Raw genomic sequence first — 20,224 nt, 5'->3', positions numbered from 1 at the left:
TGGTTTCAGATGCTGAAATAAACAAGAAAGGGGAAAGGGGAAGGAAGAGGCTGTCGTAAAGGAGTTGCGTATGTCGTAAAACGTATAGCGTCAGCCGCAACCAACACAACAACATAGCTACCGAGATCCTAACGGACTCTCCTTTCTCATCTGATTTGGTCCACATCCACAGGTAATTACCACAACACCTCATTATTAATTATTAGCTAAACGTTGCTATTTGATCTGGATATGTGTCAAACGGCTCACATTGTCACATTCATCCCAGCGTTTGACGAGGATAAGCTAACGGTGTTAGCATGTTGGCTTGGCATTGTATTTGATCCATGTCAAACGTTGCTTTATTTAAGTCTGTTATTAACGCAGCAAATGTTATCTAGCGGTGTACTGTAGTGATGTGTCGTTCCGGCATATTCCATATGATGTATGGTGGCGTTTTGCCAGCTGATGGGCAGATTTGTGCTGACATTATGGCAGTGGGTGGTTTTGCATGGATCTGCTAATCTTGGGTTTAATGTTGAACTCTCTTGTGACAAGAGAGGGGGTAGTGTTCAGGTAGAGTTAATTAACTCCCCCTGCTGCCTATCGACACTCCTGCTCAGTCAGAAGTCTGTACAGTGGATGGGTATTGCTTTAGGTGATGGTACCCTTGTTTACATATTAAGCACCAGTTGGGTGGCTTATGTCTAACCCGTACACCCCTCCTATGTTTCCATATTATATGCTGTTTGTCCACAGCTTGTAAATATTTAAATATATTCTTAGCTGTATCACTTCATGTTGAATGTTTCATTTTTGCATCTCGACTTTGCATCTCAACCTTTTGCTACTTTATTGCTTTTGTCCTCCGTAAATGACAGTAATCTCTGTACAAAAAAAGATGCGTAAGACAGTGTTCTATGTTGTAGGAAATACAAAGAGCATTAGTGATTGTCACCAGGATGTCACTGCATGTATAACCCCTGTTTCCTGTTACTGCCCATAAACTGACAATAACAACCAATCACCTTGACGGGGCCAGGTAAGCTGGACTTCTCCGACACCCATTCGGACATGTCCTATGTCTTCATCAACGACTCGGCGCAGGCCAGCTCGCCGCTGCTGCAGGCCTGCATCGACGGAGACCTGCACTTCGGGCGGCGGCTGCTAGAGACGGGCTGCGACCCCAACATGCGGGACACCCGCGGGCGCACGGGCCTGCACCTGGCCGCCGCCCGCGGCAACGTGGACATCTGCCGCTTCCTGCACAAGTTCGGCGCCGACCTCCTCGCCACGGATTACCACGGCAACACGGCGCTGCACCTGTGCGGCCACGTGGACACCATCCAGTTCCTGGTGTCCAACGGCCTCAAGATTGACATCTGGTGAGGAGGGGAGAGTGTTATGGGGTGTTGGGGAGGTGTTAGAAGGAGGTTTCTCTGTTTTTAGTCGTCGGGCAGAGGCTTTTTGTCGATGGCAACTTGAATACAGAGGCTTACCATTCTGTTCAGGATTTCCTTATTTTCGCTTACATAGCAGACTTTCAGTGGATTTTTGGAACATTAATGAGAAAGGGGTAGGGGTTAGGGCCGGGGGCATCCTTCTAGAAACATGCGACAATGGAAATCGCCCCCAGAACATATTGTCTGGGAGTCCCACCAACTAACAACTTCACCCCAAAGTAGACTATTCTGCAAAACACTGTTGGCTGTTACTGTGAAGGGGTAATTCATGTTGTTCAAAGTATTGTAGGATGGGCAGGTTGCGTTGTCCAAAGGGATCCTGAGTTTAGCGGCTAACGTTGCCACTCCGTGTCTCCCTCTGTGTGAGCAGTAACCACAACGGCTCCACGCCCCTGGTGCTAGCCAAGCGACGGGGGGTGAACAAGGATGCCATTCGCCTGCTGGAGGGCCTGGAGGAGCAGGAGGTGAAGGGCTTCAACCGGGGAGCACACTCAAAGCTGGAGACCATGCAGATGGCCGAGAGTGAGAGGTAAACATCCACCCGTTCACCCCATCTTCATTCATCCATTCGTTCAGTGCTTGAGCTTTTTTGGCAGTAGTACGGCTTGGAGCAATCAAAGTTGGAGTAGCTAAAAAAGCATATTAGGTATTAAGTAGTGTGTAGTAAGTGCTGTATTACTAAACAGTATATACACAGCTCATCGTTCTCCTCCTCCTCACTCCTCCTCATCTTCCTCCTTCCTACACCCCCCCCCCCCCATAACCCTGACCCCTCATCATACCCTCACCACCTCTCCCTCCACCACCTACTTCTCCTCCTTCTTCTCCTCCTCCTCTTCCACTCACACACCTCCCCTGCACCACCCCTTCCTTGCTCCTCGTCCCCGTGATGGGCACCTCTCCCCCCCCCCCCCCCCCCCCCCGCCTCTCCTCACCTGCCCCTCCCCCTTCTCCCGCAGTGCGATGGAGAGCCACTCCCTGCTGAATCCCAACCTGCAGAGCAGCGAAGGCGTGCTGTCCAGCTTCAAGACCACGTGGCAGGAGTTTGTGGAGGACCTGGGCTTCTGGAGGGTGCTGCTCCTCCTGGTGGTCATCGCCCTGCTCTCCCTGGGCATCGCCTACTACGTCAGCGGGGTGCTCCCCTTCTCCAGCAACCAGCTGGAGCTGGTCCACTGAGGAGGAGCAGGACGCTCCGTCCCGGTTAGCCAATGGACGGCGTGTAAACATGAGCTTGAATGAAGGAGTTGGAGGGAGTCTGAAGGCCCCACCAGGTGTGGACTGGGTGGACAACACTCCACACTTGTGATGCCACAATTACCTAGGATTAGTGACATCACAAGTGACACCTGGTGGTTAATTAGGGGCCCTTTAGGGAGGAGGAAGAGTGGGATGGAGTGGGTGGGGTAAAGGCTGTGTTATATTTCGAGTTAAGCGAGTAATGGTTTGAGTCTCTCCCGACTGTCTAACGAGGAAGTGGATGCAGTGTACCAGTTGGGGGAACAGAGTGGTTTTGGTGCAACAAATAGAAGTTATGACCACACCTACAGTCTAGGGGGGGAAGACCTCAGGTCTTCTTACAGTTTGTGTTTCTATTGGCGGCGTGTTGAATGTGTAGCTGATGCACATGAAAGTGTTTTTTATGGCAATGAGGTAGATCTTAGGGTGGATGGGAAAGATGCTAAGGGGGAGGGGGGAGGAGAAAGAGAAAACTATGACTTGATGACATAGTCACTATTGAAGCTCATCGCTACTTCATCGTTCTAGCAATTATGTTTAATTTATTTCAGCCAACTTTTATGACTTATTATTTCCCATTGGATGGTCGCCTGGCGGTTGGTGCTGCATTTGACCAATCCCAGCCATTTTTATACCCTAGTTCCATGTGACTCGTGTTTTAACCTATTTTTTTTCTTTCCTTTTAAGGACCATACAAAATCTGAACCGCTTTCCTTCTGTTCCTTCAGAGTGCCAGAGGTGTTACGTAAACAGTGTCTCTGTTTGAAAAGTCTGCTTTCATGCATCAAGTATTGTGCAGGTGCAAACACACTTCTCTGATGTTTATTCCCATGGTGCATTGCTCCCTTCACACTGGTCCTTGAACTGACTTAAGCCCCACCCCACCCAACCCAAATGTAACCAATTCTCATGCATCATGGGAAATACACTCCAGAAAAGTCTAACTTCTTTTAACCAGTGTTAGAATGAGCTGTCTAGCATCCAGTCTATAAAATTTCGATTTTTGTAGAGTAGGGGTCTCTTTATTTTATACTGCTCCGAGTCTTAGCTGGGTGTAGCTTGAAGCTTTGACACAGAGTAGAAATGGAGAGATTGAACATGCAGTTAAACTTACTACAAGGCTGACTGACAAATCTTAACAAATACTCCCTCGATATTATCTACACATAACATTGTAACTCTGATTTCGTTGGTTTGTAGCCTAGACCAAACATTTGTATGATTACATTTATATTTTAAAAAATACTACCCATGCAATGAATTTCATCTCTTATTGTTGTAATACGTTGTACTCTTATCTAAGCGTTATTCTGTCGACACTCAGAGCAAAATCACTTTTAAAAGGATTACTTAAGTATTACCTTTTAATGTCTTTCATGTTTATGTTTAAAGCTGTATACAAGCGAAATTATTTTATGTATGCCATTTGAGTATTTCTTAATGACCCATATCTGTAACTACATAATTCATCATGTCACATATTCATTATTGTTTTCAATTTATGTCCCCTTTTTTGTCTCTGGACAATTTGTGTATGTTAAATTCCTATTGTCTAAGTGACCAGTCGCATTAAAGCTGTATAGCAATGAATGCTTACAACTGCGTGTAAATATTAGTTTGTATACATATTTGTTTGTGATTTGCTTGTTTTTGCTGTCCCACGACACAGTATGAGATGGTAGCTTAACTGTGTGCCTTTTTTAAAATTAAAGAACAGTTAATTACAATACTTTTTAACAGCACAGGATTTTCTTTTAAGCATGTAGCTTTGTTGCATTAAAAGATGTAGAATTGTAAACATTACCGCACTCTATAGACGTAAGGTTTGACCTAAATCTGTCTTTTTAATGGTTGGTTATTGCAACTTGCAACACGTACATTTCAATTATCACTTGCAATTCCCCTTTTGTTTTCTGTGTGTGGGGCAAAAAACAACATTTTGGCAAATCTATATCTTATGTGGAGAGAATTAATAAAAGACTTGAAGTGTGAGATTGTTGAGGAATTCAATAGTATTTTTCTTGTGGATTTATCCTTCATGGAGTTGATTTATATATTGATTAATAAAACTAGTAGCCTATGTGTATACTTCATTATCAAGTATGCATGTGTGATACGGCAGTAATACTTCCAGTTATGAATCTAGAACTACAAGGTTTTAAGAATACAAACAATGCAAACATACGTGATAACAAATTGACAGTGAAACCTATTTAATAGACACGCAATTAACCCCTATTAGGAATTTAGTTTACAGGACCATGGCTTAGTTGTACTCAAAATATAATGTTAAAACAACATTATAATACAATTTAACAGCGATCCATAAACTGCCAAACCACGAAGAAAGTTCCCGCGAGAGTAGACCCTGAAGGCAGTGCGAGATGAGATTTGTGCGGCGCTGCACAGGAAGCAAAACAAACGGGCTAGTTGGGCTAGCTGGACGTCGTTGTAAACCTAACACAAAAATGTACGAAAATCGACAATAACAACGACAGCTAACCGGCCGAGGAGTAAATGGATTTAGTATAAGGATATCGTCGAGGACTTTACAGTTCGGCCATGAATCTGAGAGGGCTGTTCCAGGATTTCAACCCGAGGTGGGAGCAAGCAAAGCAGCGTTTAGCCTAGCTCCTGTGTAACCGGGGAACGTTTAGGCATCGCTCACTCCTTAATCACAAGCTAGCTTGTTAGCCTAGCTACCGTGTTGTTAGCATGTATGTATGGGCGTTGTGACAGATGGCATCTAGACAATCACATCAGCTTTCCTTTTTTGTTTAAACGAAACTCCTTTCTCGAGACAATGGTCTGTAAAGTTTCCTTAACAAGACACGTTTATGTGGATAGCTGGATCAAGTTAATACACATCTTTCCCTGTTTAACTTTGCTCAATAGAGAATAATATAATAATTAGAGAAAAAAAACACTCTTATGTCATTGACATATGACCACTGTGTGTATACATGTCTTTAAAATGACATGCAGTTGGTATAAATGTGACGTTAGGCATCCTCTATTTAGTACGTGGTACCTACTGGCTTATATCCAAAGGAAAAAAGCATAATAAAGTAATAATTAATATGAGTCCAAGGGCATGATGCCTCAACTGGGTGGGTTACACAGCCGAAACATTGAATTATTGAATCAATGTTTAGGCTAAATGTAAATCACATAAGGCGATGTCATGACAACATGTCCTACATAAGGCACCGGTATTGTTTTGGTTATATGTGATCTATGACAACTCTACGTTTTTGATGGCGACTCTGAACTCTTTCCCGTTGTTTTTTCACTTTCGTATCTACCTCAATGTTGCTTTGTAAGCTCTGATTGTACACGGGCTCAGTCGCTTTGGATAATGGCGCATGCAAAATGTTCATGCGAGCATGGAAATCGTGGTAATAGTGGGGTAATAGTGGTCAAATGGTTATCAGGTGTGACTCTCAGCCCAACGTTTCTGGGCTGTCTACTTGAAGACATCCTTGAGCCAGCTGCCATAACTCATACCTGCTGCTTATTCTCTTAGCTACCACCCCCTTTTGGAGGGTCAATAAATTGCATGACTCTATCTTAATGTATGACCTTATAACTCACCTCCTGTGGTGTCCACATTCATGACAGTGGTATCATTGGAAATGTTACTTTGCCGTTGATGCAGATATTGTAATACAGCCATACACTTTTCATTTAAACTGTTCAGTTATAAATATAGACGTAAGCACAGAATATAATATTGAGCCCCCGCTCTGTATGTAAGTAGAGAAAGGTAAGTGTAGGTGATGGTGTTTCACTCTCAGTCGAACGTTTCTGGAATCCAACCAAAAAGAGGCACCCTAACCTCAACCTGCTCCTTAAGGACATGAACTGGAAAAATGAACGTGCTATTACCGTGCTACCAACGCAATCTCAGATGTCGTCAATGTCTCTTCCGTGTCAGAGCCTGATATACTCTTCTCGTTGTTCTGCAGTAAGTTCCTGATCTACTCGTGTCTGCTGCTGTTCTCGGTGCTGCTGGCGTTGCGTCTGGACGGGGTCATCCACTGGAGCTACTGGGCCGTGTTCACGCCGATATGGATATGGAAGCTCCTGGTGATCATCGGGGCCTCTGTAGGGACGGCCGTCTGGGCCCACAACCCCCAGTACAGGTGAGCACGCCCAGCCGCGATGCGGTAGGGCATCGAGCCTTGTTCAAGCCTTGTATGTGGAGCTACTTTTGTCTACCAAATATTTATACATTGGCGCTGCCATCTATGTATATTCATTTATGCAGTAGTCCCCTTTTCAAACATACTAATGATCAAATGAAACAGACAAGAGATACGATAAGATGGGCTTTTATTATTATCCCAGATGAGAACATACAGGATTTAGGCATATGTGGCTGAAAAATTATTATTATTTTGGCCACTTATGGACAGCGACCCAAAGTATGAAAACCAGTGCTCTATTAAACCCATATGTTACTGTTTAAACGTTAAAGATCTCCTATTATACTACTTTTCTGGTCTTAATTTCTATCAGTATTTCCTATAGAGAAACCTGACACGAATCACAGCACAAAAAACAATGTAGATTTTCGGGAAACTCTTCCTCTCATCTGGGCGCTTTCAGCATTCTGTCAACACTCGGCTTCGTCCTTCTCCGGCCCGAAAAAGCATAATAGGTGCTCTTTAAATGAGTGAATTGAGTTGACAAAGATGGCAGGTTTCTCATGTTGGTTGAACAGGCTTATTAGATAGCACTTCTTGAATAACATTTCTATTATTCAAGAAGTGTGTTTAGATGCCCAACTCAATTAAGTATTTACATACAGTCGTGACATGAAAAAGCACATCCAATGATGGTCATCAAGTTATCCAAGTGTCATACAAACAAAGTTACTTAAAGGTCCAGTGTGTAAAATGTAGGTGGCTCTTGCATATTGCGACCAACTGAATTCTCACCTCTCCCTTTCCAACGACCACTGTGCATGTACTGGCCTGTATTGTGTTGGGTGCCAGTAGGTACAGACTAAAAGTCTGTGACCGCATCGAGTAGCCATGTGACGAGGTTCTATTTATGAATTGTATTTAGTTATTTAGTCTGCAAATGTTAAACTACTGCAAAATGTTATTGTTCATTGCGTTTCTTTTTGGGTATTTGTCAAAGTCACCATGGAAAATGAAAATTGAAAATGTTTTAAACAATGCAGACCCACCTGTCGTAATCCCCCTCATCCGCAAACTGCCATTCGCTACACTATTTTACACTATTAAAAGAAAGAAACTCGTCCTAATTGAATCCTCTAAATACATAGGCTATTTTGGCGAATCGACCGCGCATGCTTCTCTTCACTAGGCTATATGAGGCGCGTCCGTCAGAGCGTTAAGCTTCTCGGACATTTATATTTAACACCGCGGCGTGTGTGCATGTGTGGAGCTGAGTCATGCCAGCGGTTTATGTTTACTGTCTAGACACGACTTAAGTGCGCAAAAAAGAACGCACTACAAACGAGCTTCGATTTTGACCCTGAATCCGGTCACAATTGTTTGGTGACGTCTTGCATCCCTAGTGTGTATGACGTTGTGAGTGAGGGGGGGTATGCTTGCTTATGAACCCCGGTGCCGTTGTGCAGGGCGGAGGGGGAGACGTGTGTGGAGTTCAAGGCCATGCTGATCGCCGTGGGTCTCCACGTGCTGCTGCTGATGTTTGAGGTGCTGGTGTGCGACCGCGTGGCCAGGGGAGCCTACTTCTGGCTGCTCGTCTTCATGCCGCTGTTCTTCGTCTCCCCTGTGTCCGTGGCCGCCTGCGTCTGGGGCTTCAGACACGACCGCTCCTTGGAGGTACGAGTTACACCCGCGGCCCCTGTACCCAGCCTAGCCTACCTCTCTCTCCCCCCCCCCCGCACACTTACCTACCTCTCTCTCTCTCCCCACCCTAACCTCCCTCTCTCTCTCTCTCTCTCTTCACCCTAACCTCCCTCTCTCTCTCCCCACCCTAACCTACCTCTCTCTCTCTCCCCACCCTTACCTTCCTCTCTCTCTCTCTTCACCCTAACCTCCCTCTCTCTCTCTCCCCACCCTAACCTACCTCTCTCTCTCTCCCCACCCTAACCTACCTCCCTCTCTCTCTCTCCTCACCCTAACCTACCTCTCTCTCTCTCCCCACCCTAACCTACCTCCCTCTCTCTCTCCCCTCACCCTAACCTCTCTCTCTCTCTCTCCTCACCCTAACCTCCCTCTCTCTCTCTCCCCACCCTAACCTACCTCCCTCTCTCTCTCCCCTCACCCTAACCTCTCTCTCTCCCCACCCTAACCTCCCTCTCTCTCTCTCCCCACCCTAACCTCCCTCTCTCCCCACCCTAACCTCCCTCTCTCTCTCTCCCCACACCCTAACCTACCTCCCTCTCTCTCTCTCTCCTCACCCTAACCTCCCTCTCTCTCTCCTCACCCTAACCTCCCTCTCTCTCCCCACCCTAACCTCCCTCTCTCTCTCCCCACACCCTGACCTACCTCTCTCTCTCTCTCTCTCTCCCCACCCTAACCTCCCTCTCTCTCTCCCCACACCCTAACCTTACCTCCCCTACTCTACCACCTCCCCTAACGATCTGTCTCTCTCAGCTGGAGGTGCTCTGCTCAGTCAACATCCTGCAGTTCATCTTCATCGCCCTCAAGCTGGACAAGATCATCAACTGGCCCTGGCTGGTAAGAGAGAGAGACACACACACACACACACACACACACACACACACACACACACACACACACACACACACACACACACACACACACACACACACACACACACACACACACACACACACACACACACACACACACACTAACAAACACACTTCAAAAAGGCGAGGGTCCACAACAAATGTATGTTGGACCCTCCCATTTTTGATGTTGCTCGGCTCTTGAATAGATTTTAGAACACCGGGTGGTAAATAAATAATGCTATAGTAGAAGGGTGTCATGCACATGACAAGCCTCCCTCGTTTCCTGCTTTTTCACCATTATAATAGCATTCTGTGTCAAACAGTGCCAGTGAGGCACTTCCTGACGATTCATTCTAGAATTACCCAGCATCCACTTGTTATTGCTCTTATTACATTGGGGTAAATGTGTGTGTGTGTGTGTGTGTGTGTGTGTGTGTGTGTGTGTGTGTGTGTGTGTGTGTGTGTGTGTATTGCAGGTGGTGTGTGTCCCCCTGTGGATACTCATGTCCTTCCTGTGCCTGGTGGTCCTCTACTACATCATCTGGTCTGTGCTCTTCCTGCGCTCCATCGACATTATCGCCGAGCAACGCCGCACACACATCACCATGGCGATCAGCTGGATGACCATTGTGGTGCCACTGCTCACCTTCGAGGTAAGCTAGCACAGTCACCTCTCCCTCCCCCTTTCTCTCTCCCCCTCACTTCTATTGATGCCTCCCCCTTTTCTCTCTCTCCCCCTCACTTCTATTGATGCCTCCCCGTTTTCTCTCTCCCCCTCACTTCTATTGATGCCTGTCCCTTTTCTCTCTCTCCCCCTCACTTCTATTGATGCCTCCCCCTTTTCTCTCTCTCCCCCTCACCTCTCTCCCTCCTCACTTCTCTCTACACCCCTCCGGCCTGCCTCCTCTCTCCCTCTGCATCCACCACCAGTATGAGCTCAGCAGGGTGCGCTCCTCTCTCTCCAGATCCTGCTGGTCCACAAGCTGGACGGCCACAACAGCCTGAGCTTCGTGTGCGTCTTCGTCCCGCTCTGGCTCTCCTTGCTCACCCTCATGGCCACCACCTTCGGACACAAGGGAGGCAACCACTGTAAGGCAGCGCGCCCGCGCCACCACATTGAGTCTGAGTGTTCCCGAGCACCTTGCTAATCCACACGTCAACACTTTAGGGCCATTAGCCCTTTTGTGACATCACAGCATTGCACCTGGTGGGAAAATAACACTGCTTGCCCTGGGTAAACCCTTCCTGCTCCCACAACCTGTGTGTCTTACTTTGCATTGAAACCAGCCCTGTTGCTGGTGAAAGTGGCCTTCAACTGGGAGTACGGAAGTCTTGGTTAAGGTCATTTTTACTCCCAGTCGAAAGGATCTGGGTTCAAAGCCCTCAAGCCTAATACCTTAACTCTAAGTCTAACTGAACAAGGAGAGAAGCCTCTAGTAGAATACTAACCTTATTCATAAAAACAACGGATTGACCTGATACGCTTGTCCACAGGGTGGTTCGGCATCCGCAAGGACTTCTGCCATTTCCTGCTGGAGCTCCTCCCCTTCCTGCGGGAGTATGGCAACGTGTCGTACGACCTCCAGCGGGGCAGCGAGGACCTCGAGGAGGACGTGCCCGTCGCGCCGGAGCCGCCGGCGCCCAAGATGGCGCCCATCTTCCACAAGAAGACGGGCGTGGTCATCACGCAGAGCCCCGGGAAGTACTTCGTCCCGCCGCCCAAGCTCTGCATCGACATGCCCGACTAGGGCGCCGATCCAAAATGGAGGACAGGAGCGTCAGTTTTTCCCGACTTGTTGAGAACCTGAAGTGAGGGACACCTATTAAACGGGAGCGTGAAGAACTATAAGGACTATAGGGACGTGCGTGCGTCCTATACTCGTTGTACGTGGTTATACTGATCCGGAGCTGTTGGCGCTCATTCCCCCGTCCTCGTGGACCACTGGAAGAAACTTCCAGTATCTTCTGTAACCGATGGATTCAGGACACAACGAAGAATAAAAGCCCCATGAAAGACCCAAAAATGGCACTTTGTGAGAGGCCCCTTCCAAGAGGGCTGTAGCTGTAAGAGAGTGTGTACATACCATAATAATCTGAGCAGGGGACCACACTGAGTTTAGTAATGTGCCAACTGTAAACGTTACTTCAACATTATTAATATATCTTTCATGTTATTCTTTCCTTTCCCGTTAGTCCCGTGTGTCTGAGTAAACACCTCTATCATACCGCACAGTCACACACAGTCGCTCTGATTTGCAGCCAATAGAACAACAGCTATGTGTGTGACAGTTGTTAGTTTTCTTTAACCCAGTCAAGTAATTTATATTTTCAGTTAAAATGTCACCCAAAGAAGCTTCAACTGTTACTTTTCCATTGTAAATACACTGTTACAACCCTTTGTTTTTTTTAAACCTTAATAAAGGCCTCGGTTACAATTTGTTAAAATCTGTAATTGAAGACCAAGTGCAATGAAACTTTTCTTAATAACAAGGCAATTTAGTTTTATGCCTCAATGATGAGCACCATTGTTGTAGAGGTCACTGAACAGTCTTAGTATTTTAACCTTTTTGACTTCATGCCATCTTTTTATATTCTGTGTCCACTCCACCGTGAGCCAAGGTAACGAAATTTCGTTTAATATGTGCACTGGTGCACTTATTGAATGGCAATAAAACAAGTCTAACTCTATATATGAACCATATACGGATCATATATGAACATGTATTTGTTATATATTGGCAGATTATTTATTTTATATGGTTTGGCTGTAATAACGGAAATTTCAAATCAAATATGGTAGTCATTTTATTTATACCTTATACAACACAAATGCTCATAGAAACGTACAACAACTTTAGGGTATTTGGAAACTGTTTTTCACCAAATTAAATGAATATGTGCCAGAAATTTTTGTTTCCCTTCAACCATAATGTAACTTTGAAATCCAATGATATAATTTCTATTGTATTGTCATATATAACAACCCTATCAGTGCCCCAGCCTCCGTGGGGAAGCAGAGCGAGTGGTTGGCTGCTGCGCTTGAGACCGGGGCTCAAGTCCTGTGGATGAGCTTCAATTGAAGCCTCTTTTTTCTTATTTCTGTGGTGCAGTGGGGCTGCACCAGAAGGGCTGTTGGTTAACACTCTGTAGACTCAGTTTCGAGTCTCCCTTCACACGGTCACCAAGAAGGGGGAACCCCCAAAAGGTGCTTTAATGGATACATCTTATTTCTCTTATCGTGTGATTGGTAAAGTCAAGTATAACCGCCAAAAATGTTCTTTTCGGTGTCTTGGTGGTGCAGTGGTTAAGAGCTGTTGGTTAACGCTCTGTAGGCTCAGGTTCGAGTCGGCGGTCACCAAGAAGGGGGAACCCCCAAAAAGTACTTTAATGGATACATCTTATTTCTCTATCGTGTGAATGGTAAAGTCAAGTATAACCGCCAAAAATGTTCTAGTTGGCGTCTTGGTGGTGCAGTGTTTAAGAGCTGTTGGTTAACACTCTGTAGAATCAGGTTTGAGTCTCCCTGCACACGGTCACCAAGAAGGGGGAACGCCCAAAAGTTACCTTAATGGATACATCTTATTTCTCTATCGTGTGAATGGTAAAGTCAAGTATAACCCCCAAAAATGTTCAGATCAGCGTCTTGGTGGTGCAGTGGTTAAGAGCTGTTGGTTAACACTCTGTAGACTCAGGTTCGAGTCGCCGCTCAAACGGTCATCAAGAAGGCGGAACACCCAAAAGGTACCTTAAAGGATACATCTTATATCTCTATCGTGTGAATGGTAAAGTCAAGTATAACCGCCAAAAATGTTGTGGTTGGCGTCTTGGTGGTGCAGTGGTTAAGAGCTGTTGGTTAACACTCTGTAGACTCAGGTTTGAGTCACCAAGAAGGGGGAACGCCCAAAAGGTACTTTAATGGATACATCTTACTTCTGCATCATGTGAATTGCAAAGCCAAGTACAACTTCCGAGCACTTCCTAGTAGGCGTTCTTGGTGGTGCAGCGGTTAAGGGCTGTTGGTTAACACCCTGTAGACTCAGGTTCGAGTCCCCGCTCACACGGCCACCAAGAAGGGGGTACCCCCAAAAGGGCCCCCAACGTGTGTGCAGAACCCCCCCACCCCCCACCCCCCCCTTCCAGGGGGCTGGGGGGGGTGTTACAACTAAGAGGGTTATGCAACTTTTTTGCACAATCTTATGAATCAATGAAAGTAATCAATAAAGTTTGTCTAGTTTGTCTAGTTCTCCCCCTCTGTTTTAAACTCATTTAAGAAGTATATTATGCAGGGACTTCAACTAGGAACTCTGGTCCTGATAACTGATTGTACTACCCACTGAACCACAGTGTATGGCAATGTTCAAGGATGGAATTTAAATTCAAAGAAAGTAAATTTGTTTAGAAAACATCTCATTTTTCATAATGAAGAATGTCAGTGAAACTTAAACACAAAACCTCAGTGCTGATAACTGAGTATTTTCCCATGTGCCATTGATGTACATATTGAAACAGTCTAAAATAATGTTTGATAACATATCAGGTTCTACAATCATTATATCTTGCCACTGCAGCACAAACACTCATGCAATTCATGGACAGAGTTTATGTTTAGGATTATAGTTACATAATGTCATAAAAAAAAAAACTGCACAACATGTATAGGACTTGAATACCTAGCTCCAGCCACTGCAATAATGCAGGTTTTACTACTGTGGAACTAACATACTTGCTAATGATGCTAATATTATCATATTGTAGTCACATAATGTCTACATCTGTGAAAAACAACCAACATAAGCAAGAGTTGAATCATGGTCTTGAACACATTAGCAAATAGAGCATATCACTTACATAGTAATAAAACTTCTTTTGGTGATAAGTGGTGAATTCTGCCATGAAAACAAATGGTTCTGACACAAATAGGAAGATCAACATCATAGGGACTGGAACTTGCTTCTCTCTGACTGGTAACCTATAAACAACTCTCTCATGTGCACCACAGAGAGACATAGTTGATGGCATGATCAGAGGTTAAATAGGACATTACATACCTTTAGGATTAAACAGAAAAGGTAATGACATTATGGAGCAGAGAATCTCTGGACTATGTTACCGAGACAGTGGATATGAACTGGTCCCCTGCTCCAATATACATGTCAGATAAAAAATAGGTTTCCATGACAACAGATTCATTCAGATGCTAATATTCTACAGGTCATCCATTACAGTAGGAGTACGGTATGTACACTCTCTCACAGACAGATACACACACATATATTTGCAGAAAAAAAAAAAAATCTAGCCATGATCTAGCATGGCTCCCGCCCTGGTCCGAGCAGCTGAGGGGGCGATAGATTAAACTAACCCCGGGCTCTTCAGGGTTCCCCAACAGGGCCTTGTGGTTAATAGAGCAGATGAAGGCTAAACACCTGGTCGGACCAGGATCTGCTGCTAGCACGAGGTGACAAGAACGTCTGGACCATGGGGGAGGTCTCCGTGGTTTGTGTGTGCGTGAAGAGAAAAATAGCCGGCGTAGAACCCGCCAGCAGTACTCTGTTATTCTCTCTATAACTCCTACTCCTCCACTCTTATCAGTGAAAAGTGCAACCCTTTGAACATCCTAGTCGGCGTCTTGGTGGTGCAGCGGTTAAGGGCTGTTGTTTAACACTCTGTAGACTCAGGTTCGAGTCCCCGCTCACACGGCCACCAAGAAGGGGGTACCCCCAAAAGGGCCCCCAACGTGTCTGCAGAACCCCTCCATCCCCCCCTTCCGGGGGGCTGGGGGGGGTGTTACAACTAAGAGGGTCTTGCAACTTTTTTGGACGTTTACTAGGAAGTTCGTCTAGTTGAAGTTAAGTCTCCCCCTCTGTTTTAAACTCAATTAAAAACTATAACATGCAGGGAACCCTAACCGAGAGCTCTCTCCACTGCGCCATAGACGCCCTGGTATCAGGCACTTGAATCACTATGTCTTACCACTGCACCACCAAGACACATGCAATTCATGCTGATAACCTGTAAACAGCTCACCTGTGCCAGGACCAGGATCTGCTGCTGGACCAACATCCGGACCATGGGGGAGGTCTCCGTGGTTTGTGTGTGTAATCCGTTTGGAGGTGTAGTGGGTGTTGGGTGGGTGGTGCTGGATGTGGATGGGGGGGGGGGGGGGGGGGGGGGGGGGGGTAAACCAGATGCTTTTACTTGTCCAGGGCTGATCGTGTGTGTGTGCTAGGCCGCCGACAGGGGAGGGTGGGGGGGAGTGGGTGTGAGGGGAAGTGGGGGTGGGGGGGAAATAAGTTCTGTTGGCTCTCGAATGAAAATAACCGAAGAAAAATAGCCGACGGTCCTCTGTTATTATCCTGTCCTCGGGTGGCATCTCGCGGTGAACTGCTCGAACAAACAAAATTATGCTAACCATATAAGTGTTAGGGTTAAGAGCTGTTGGTTAACACTCTGTAGACTCAGGTTTGAGTCCCCACTCACACGGTCACCAAGAAGGGGGAACCTGCAAAAAAATTCTATAAATTAATATTATATTCAAACAATGAGGTATGTGGTTGAAAACAGGTCATAAGCAGGACTTGAAGCTTGGACATAGATACAATTACCTACTTCAAAAATCTTCCTCACTTGGAACTATATAAAATTAATTCACATGACTTGGCATATCTTAAGTACAGACCAGTACTCAATTAAAAGGCCTCTATTCACATGAACAATAAGAACACAATTGAACTACAGAAACAGGATTGCTAAATCCTTTTTCCAAAAATATTTAATTAATGTCGATTTTGCGAAATAACAACACTTGACAAAGCAGTCATGTGACTTACCACCAGCAAACATCATACATTGTTTTGCTAAACGACAGACAATTCCAACCCCAAACAAAAACAACAACAAGAGTTATGTATTTCATAAATGTGCACATTCACATCAATAGCAATTATTTTCACGTAATTTGATCTACATAATCATCACGTGAAAGCTGGGACTCCACTGACTCCAACATTCCAAAGTCCAAACCATATCACTACACTATGTGACTACAATTCATACCAATCAAGAACAAATTTAACTTTTCTGGTTACATCCACAGATTATGTGTCACCTTTGTTGTGTCTGTCTTCGGAGTTGTGTTGTTTGATCGCATAAAACCACCATCCACGGCTCATCTAGTATTGGCACCATTTTGCACCTGAACACGGTGTTTACAAATCTGGTCTTCAATCAGAACACAGGTCCTTCATCGCCACCTGCTGGCCGTATGGGTGTAACGCACGTAGACTATTAGGGCCTACTGGTTAAGCAGACTTTCCACATGTGTACATTCATTTGTGGAAACTCTGGCAGACTTTCTGAATCGTTCGAGAAACTCACCTGCATTTATGGACGCAGCGAATCAGTTAACCCTCCAAAGGTGATTTCAAGTACGGGGTCGATATAAGCAGCGGTAGTAGTTAACTTGTCAAATGATGATATCAAACTGTTTGCTTGACCACATGTAACAGAAGAGAATGGATTTCAGATGCATCATCTTATATCCGTGAAGCAAGCCCTATTGGTTCAAGTGATCCTGGAGAAACGCCAATGTCCAGCAGATCTCGAGGGGCTTTCCGTCTGAACAACCCCACATTTCTGAAGTGGACAAACTAATAACATCATCAACATCACTGATGGAGTACCACCCAAAGTCTTAAATATAAACTCTGCAGGTGGTGCCTGTTTTATTCTATATAATCGAGCTCTTAAGTGAATGACAGCTGCTGCATTTTGAGGCATCTCATTATGTCCGAAAAACCAAAGCATAAACAACTTCTCTCGAAATTCTGAGATAATAAGGTCTTTAATTCAGAAAAACAGGAGCAGAATTTATTTTCTTAAGCAATGCATTATGCTTTATTATACCTCTAACATAAATGCACATAGATTAGATATAGAAAAGGACCTACAAAAGGTCAGACTTTTGGTTAGCACTTGCCACTTGAGGAAATTTGGAGCATCAAACCATTCATTTCCTGCATTCTGGTGAACCTTTTTGCACAAATGTGTGCCTTTCCTGCATCCATTTATGGTGGAGATGTCTTCATTTATGCAAAGGAAAGCAAAATTAAGGCACCAGATTACAATTCAAAATATAATGCAGTATATTCAACATAAAGGCATTTAGCAGACTCTTTTATCCAAGGCAACTTACAATAAGGGCTCTCAGGCCTATTGAGTTCTAATATTTATTCTTACGTAGATCTCATCTAATATCCACACACACACAACACACATAGGCCGGATTGTCTCTTCTCCCCTCTTCTGTGTGGGTGAGGGGGCGCCCTTGCTGCCTCCTAGAAGAACAGATTGATGAAGTTCACTGGTGTCTTGTCCCTCTCAAGTTTGGCTCCCTTGCAGAATTCGGGCGGATTGAGCATTGACGGGTCGGCTACCCCCCTGAGGTTGTTGTAGTAGCTAAACGGAGAGAAGGAAAAAAGCACATTGAGGTCTCCTCGTGACTGCCTTCATGTCCGCATTAGGGTGGTGGTCGAAGGTGGCCTCCGTACGCTGCACCTACCTGACTTGGAGCCATCCGTATTGGTCGGTGTGGTACACGGTGCTGACGGGAATGCAGCCGAACTCCGTGACGGTGCTCATGTACTTGCCTGCGTGGGGAACAGAAACCGTTTAGGCTCCGGACGGGTGAGGTTAAACTGTTTTAGATTGAATACATTAGGTGAAACTGTTTTAGATTAAGTACATTAGGTTAAACTGTTTTAGATTAAATACATGAGGTTCAACTGTTTTAGATTGAATACATTAGGTGAAACTGTTTTTGATTAAATGCATTAGGTGAAACTGTTTTAGATGAAATACATTAGGTTCAACTGTTTCAGATGAAATCCATTAGGATAAACAGTTTTAGATGAAATACATTAGGATATACTGTTCAAGCCACCAACAGGCAGTGGTGGGCCACCAGGGCCAGCAGGGCCTTCTCTTCTGGCCCTGTCAAAATCTTAATAATATATATATATTATTTTGTTTGTTTTTGTGTCATGTGTGTGATGTGCAATCTGGTTGCGGAGTGGCATAAGGAAAGATCTGACGAGTTCGTTACTAAAGGCCCTGACTTAAAACCTCACGGTACGCTACTGCCAACAGGTGAATAGAAACATGGCCAGACAAGGCATGATCAAATGTTAATAATACCAAATGGGAAATGTGGGTATGACAGAAAGAAGTGGTCGGAGAGTAACAGCAATAGTAATAATACAATTATGGAAGAGCCTAATGATATAAAGTCAGGTTTCGCAGTGCCTTTCATTCAGGACTCGAGGCACTGATTGTGACTGACTGAAGATCAAAGTTACAACATTAAACAATAGGACAAATAACAAAAAGAAAAGGATTTAAAAGTGTCCGTCCGCCTCTGACCTGTTCCAGGGTTGTCCCCCACCCAGGTGTTGACCAGGAGCCCCTCCCCAGGGCCCGAGGAGCTGCCCAACACCACCTGGCCCAGGAGCTGGGCGTCATTAGGGACCTCCATGGGCTGGAAGTCTCCCCTCAGGACCCTCTTGGTGCAGTTGCGGCTCTTCTTGTCTATGAAGAACATGGCTCCCTGCAGGACAGACGACATGCAAGGGCCACTTGTTCATCTGTTACACGACGGCTCGGTTTAAAATGATAAGAAATATAATACATGGAATATAATACACGTGTCTAATGCGAAGGGCTGGAAGAGAAACGTTACAGGCCGTCGCTCTGGGGTTTCCTATTCGTAACATTTACATTCAAGAGCTAGAACTGGTTCGATTTTAGGTATTAACTTATAATAGGGATCACTTCAATAGCGCCATCTGTCTTGAGTTCCGTATGAACCATTTAGGTTATTTCTCACGGTCCCAAATGGGAGTAGAAGTAGTCAACCACAATATGTGGAGGGTGCTAGAGTCCAAGTGATTAGACTCTGGGGTTGGGCAACACAAATATAAACTCTGCATTTAACCGGTTTACACATCAACAACCTGTGCCCTGTCATTCCATCTCGGTTGCATTTGGCAGAGATCAACTGTTTCACCGGCCCCCAGTGTAGCAGTCTGTTTCCTGTCCTGTCTTTGCCGTTGACCTACCTCCCTGTATAACAACAGGGCGTCAAAGTTGAAGCTCTTGTTGTTCAAGACTCCAAACTCCTGGAGTCGGATCCGCTGGTCCAAAGCATCGTAAATGAAGTTGGCAGACTCCCAAATGGCTTCATTCTGAGAGGTCTAGGGGGAGAAGAGGAGGGTATTTTATCTCAGGACTCAGTCGTCTGGGGGATTTTTATAAAGGCCAAGCAAGACATAATAACAGTAGAAGAAAAAAGGAGGATAACTTACCAACATCACACTTCCACTTAGAAGGGGAGGACTCTCTGTTCAGAAAACAACATGCAATTTGAATAGATCGCATTGCAGCTTGTCCAACAAAAGCAGTACAACATTAAAACATTTTTACATAATTAAGGTTACGATATAGAAGAGACTATAGCATCCTCTAGTGGACATAATGCACAGTTTACTACTACAAAAACAACAACTCATGTCTAACGCATCGTAATGGACATTTAAAGCAGTTGACGCAGGCAATTTAATTTAAAACTCTATCTAATTGACAGTACTTACTGCATCGGTAAGGTGTTTGAGCCAGGCAACCCACTGCCAACAGGCATGTTAGTAGCAGAGCTTGCATCCTTTCTGGTCCTTCGACTTTCGACAACAAACCAAGTGCGTTGATATGGAAAGCTTTTATTCCCTCCTGGAGACCCACCAGGTTTCGAAACACACATCCGGCATTATTGGAGGAGGTTCTTGCTGCAGAACAC

The 20,224-nt window shown here is 45.1% G+C and overlaps 3 protein-coding genes across 3 annotated transcripts; 2 read left to right on the top strand and 1 right to left on the bottom strand.

Annotated features, from left to right (window-relative positions):
* The first annotated feature begins 42 nt into the window (after positions 1 to 42).
* Positions 43 to 4,651, top strand: LOC307090866 (ankyrin repeat domain-containing protein 46). The gene is made up of 4 exons (XM_079757661.1): positions 43 to 172; positions 1,022 to 1,364; positions 1,813 to 1,971; positions 2,402 to 4,651. Exons 2-4 carry the CDS (start codon positions 1,054 to 1,056, stop codon positions 2,616 to 2,618), a joined length of 687 nt encoding a protein of 228 aa, XP_079613787.1. The 5' UTR covers positions 43 to 172; positions 1,022 to 1,053; the 3' UTR covers positions 2,619 to 4,651.
* A 439-nt stretch (positions 4,652 to 5,090) lies between these two features.
* tmem185 (transmembrane protein 185) lies at positions 5,091 to 12,578 on the top strand. The gene is made up of 7 exons (XM_079758076.1): positions 5,091 to 5,278; positions 6,647 to 6,823; positions 8,293 to 8,500; positions 9,278 to 9,361; positions 9,855 to 10,031; positions 10,344 to 10,467; positions 10,873 to 12,578. Exons 1-7 carry the CDS (start codon positions 5,241 to 5,243, stop codon positions 11,124 to 11,126), a joined length of 1,062 nt encoding a protein of 353 aa, XP_079614202.1. The 5' UTR covers positions 5,091 to 5,240; the 3' UTR covers positions 11,127 to 12,578.
* A 4,624-nt stretch (positions 12,579 to 17,202) lies between these two features.
* epdl1 (ependymin-like 1) lies at positions 17,203 to 20,193 on the bottom strand. Its single transcript, XM_079757761.1, has 6 exons — positions 20,025 to 20,193; positions 19,740 to 19,774; positions 19,494 to 19,628; positions 18,799 to 18,982; positions 17,939 to 18,026; positions 17,203 to 17,835 (listed from the first exon to the last, which is right to left on the bottom strand). The coding sequence occupies exons 1-6, from the start codon at positions 20,089 to 20,091 to the stop codon at positions 17,715 to 17,717; spliced, it is 630 nt and encodes a 209-aa protein (XP_079613887.1). The 5' UTR covers positions 20,092 to 20,193; the 3' UTR covers positions 17,203 to 17,714.
* Positions 20,194 to 20,224: the final 31 nt, after the last annotated feature.

The sequence above is a fragment of the Pollachius pollachius genome (genome assembly GCF_949987615.1).
Source record: "Pollachius pollachius genome assembly, chromosome: 20".
Lineage (NCBI taxonomy): Eukaryota > Metazoa > Chordata > Actinopteri > Gadiformes > Gadidae > Pollachius > Pollachius pollachius.
Note: the sequence above shows the minus strand (reverse complement) of the source record. Positions and strands in the feature narration are given on the sequence as shown.

Coding starts and splice junctions, on each gene's coding strand:
- tmem185 (XM_079758076.1), top strand. CDS start 5,241: ATGAATCTGAGAGGGCTGTTCCAGGATTTCAACCCGAG. Junction 9,362..9,854: donor TCATCAACTGGCCCTGGCTG/GTAAGAGAGAGA, acceptor TGTGTATTGCAG/GTGGTGTGTGTCCCCCTGTG. Junction 10,032..10,343: donor TGCCACTGCTCACCTTCGAG/GTAAGCTAGCAC, acceptor CTCTCTCTCCAG/ATCCTGCTGGTCCACAAGCT.
- epdl1 (XM_079757761.1), bottom strand. CDS start 20,091: ATGCAAGCTCTGCTACTAACATGCCTGTTGGCAGTGGGTTGCCTGGCT. Junction 19,775..20,024: donor TCAAACACCTTACCGATGCA/GTAAGTACTGTC, acceptor TTTTCTGAACAG/AGAGTCCTCCCCTTCTAAGT. Junction 17,836..17,938: donor TACGGATGGCTCCAAGTCAG/GTAGGTGCAGCG, acceptor CTCTCCGTTTAG/CTACTACAACAACCTCAGGG.
- LOC307090866 (XM_079757661.1), top strand. CDS start 1,054: ATGTCCTATGTCTTCATCAACGACTCGGCGCAGGCCAGCTCGCCGCTG. Junction 1,365..1,812: donor GGCCTCAAGATTGACATCTG/GTGAGGAGGGGA, acceptor CTGTGTGAGCAG/TAACCACAACGGCTCCACGC. Junction 1,972..2,401: donor CAGATGGCCGAGAGTGAGAG/GTAAACATCCAC, acceptor CTTCTCCCGCAG/TGCGATGGAGAGCCACTCCC.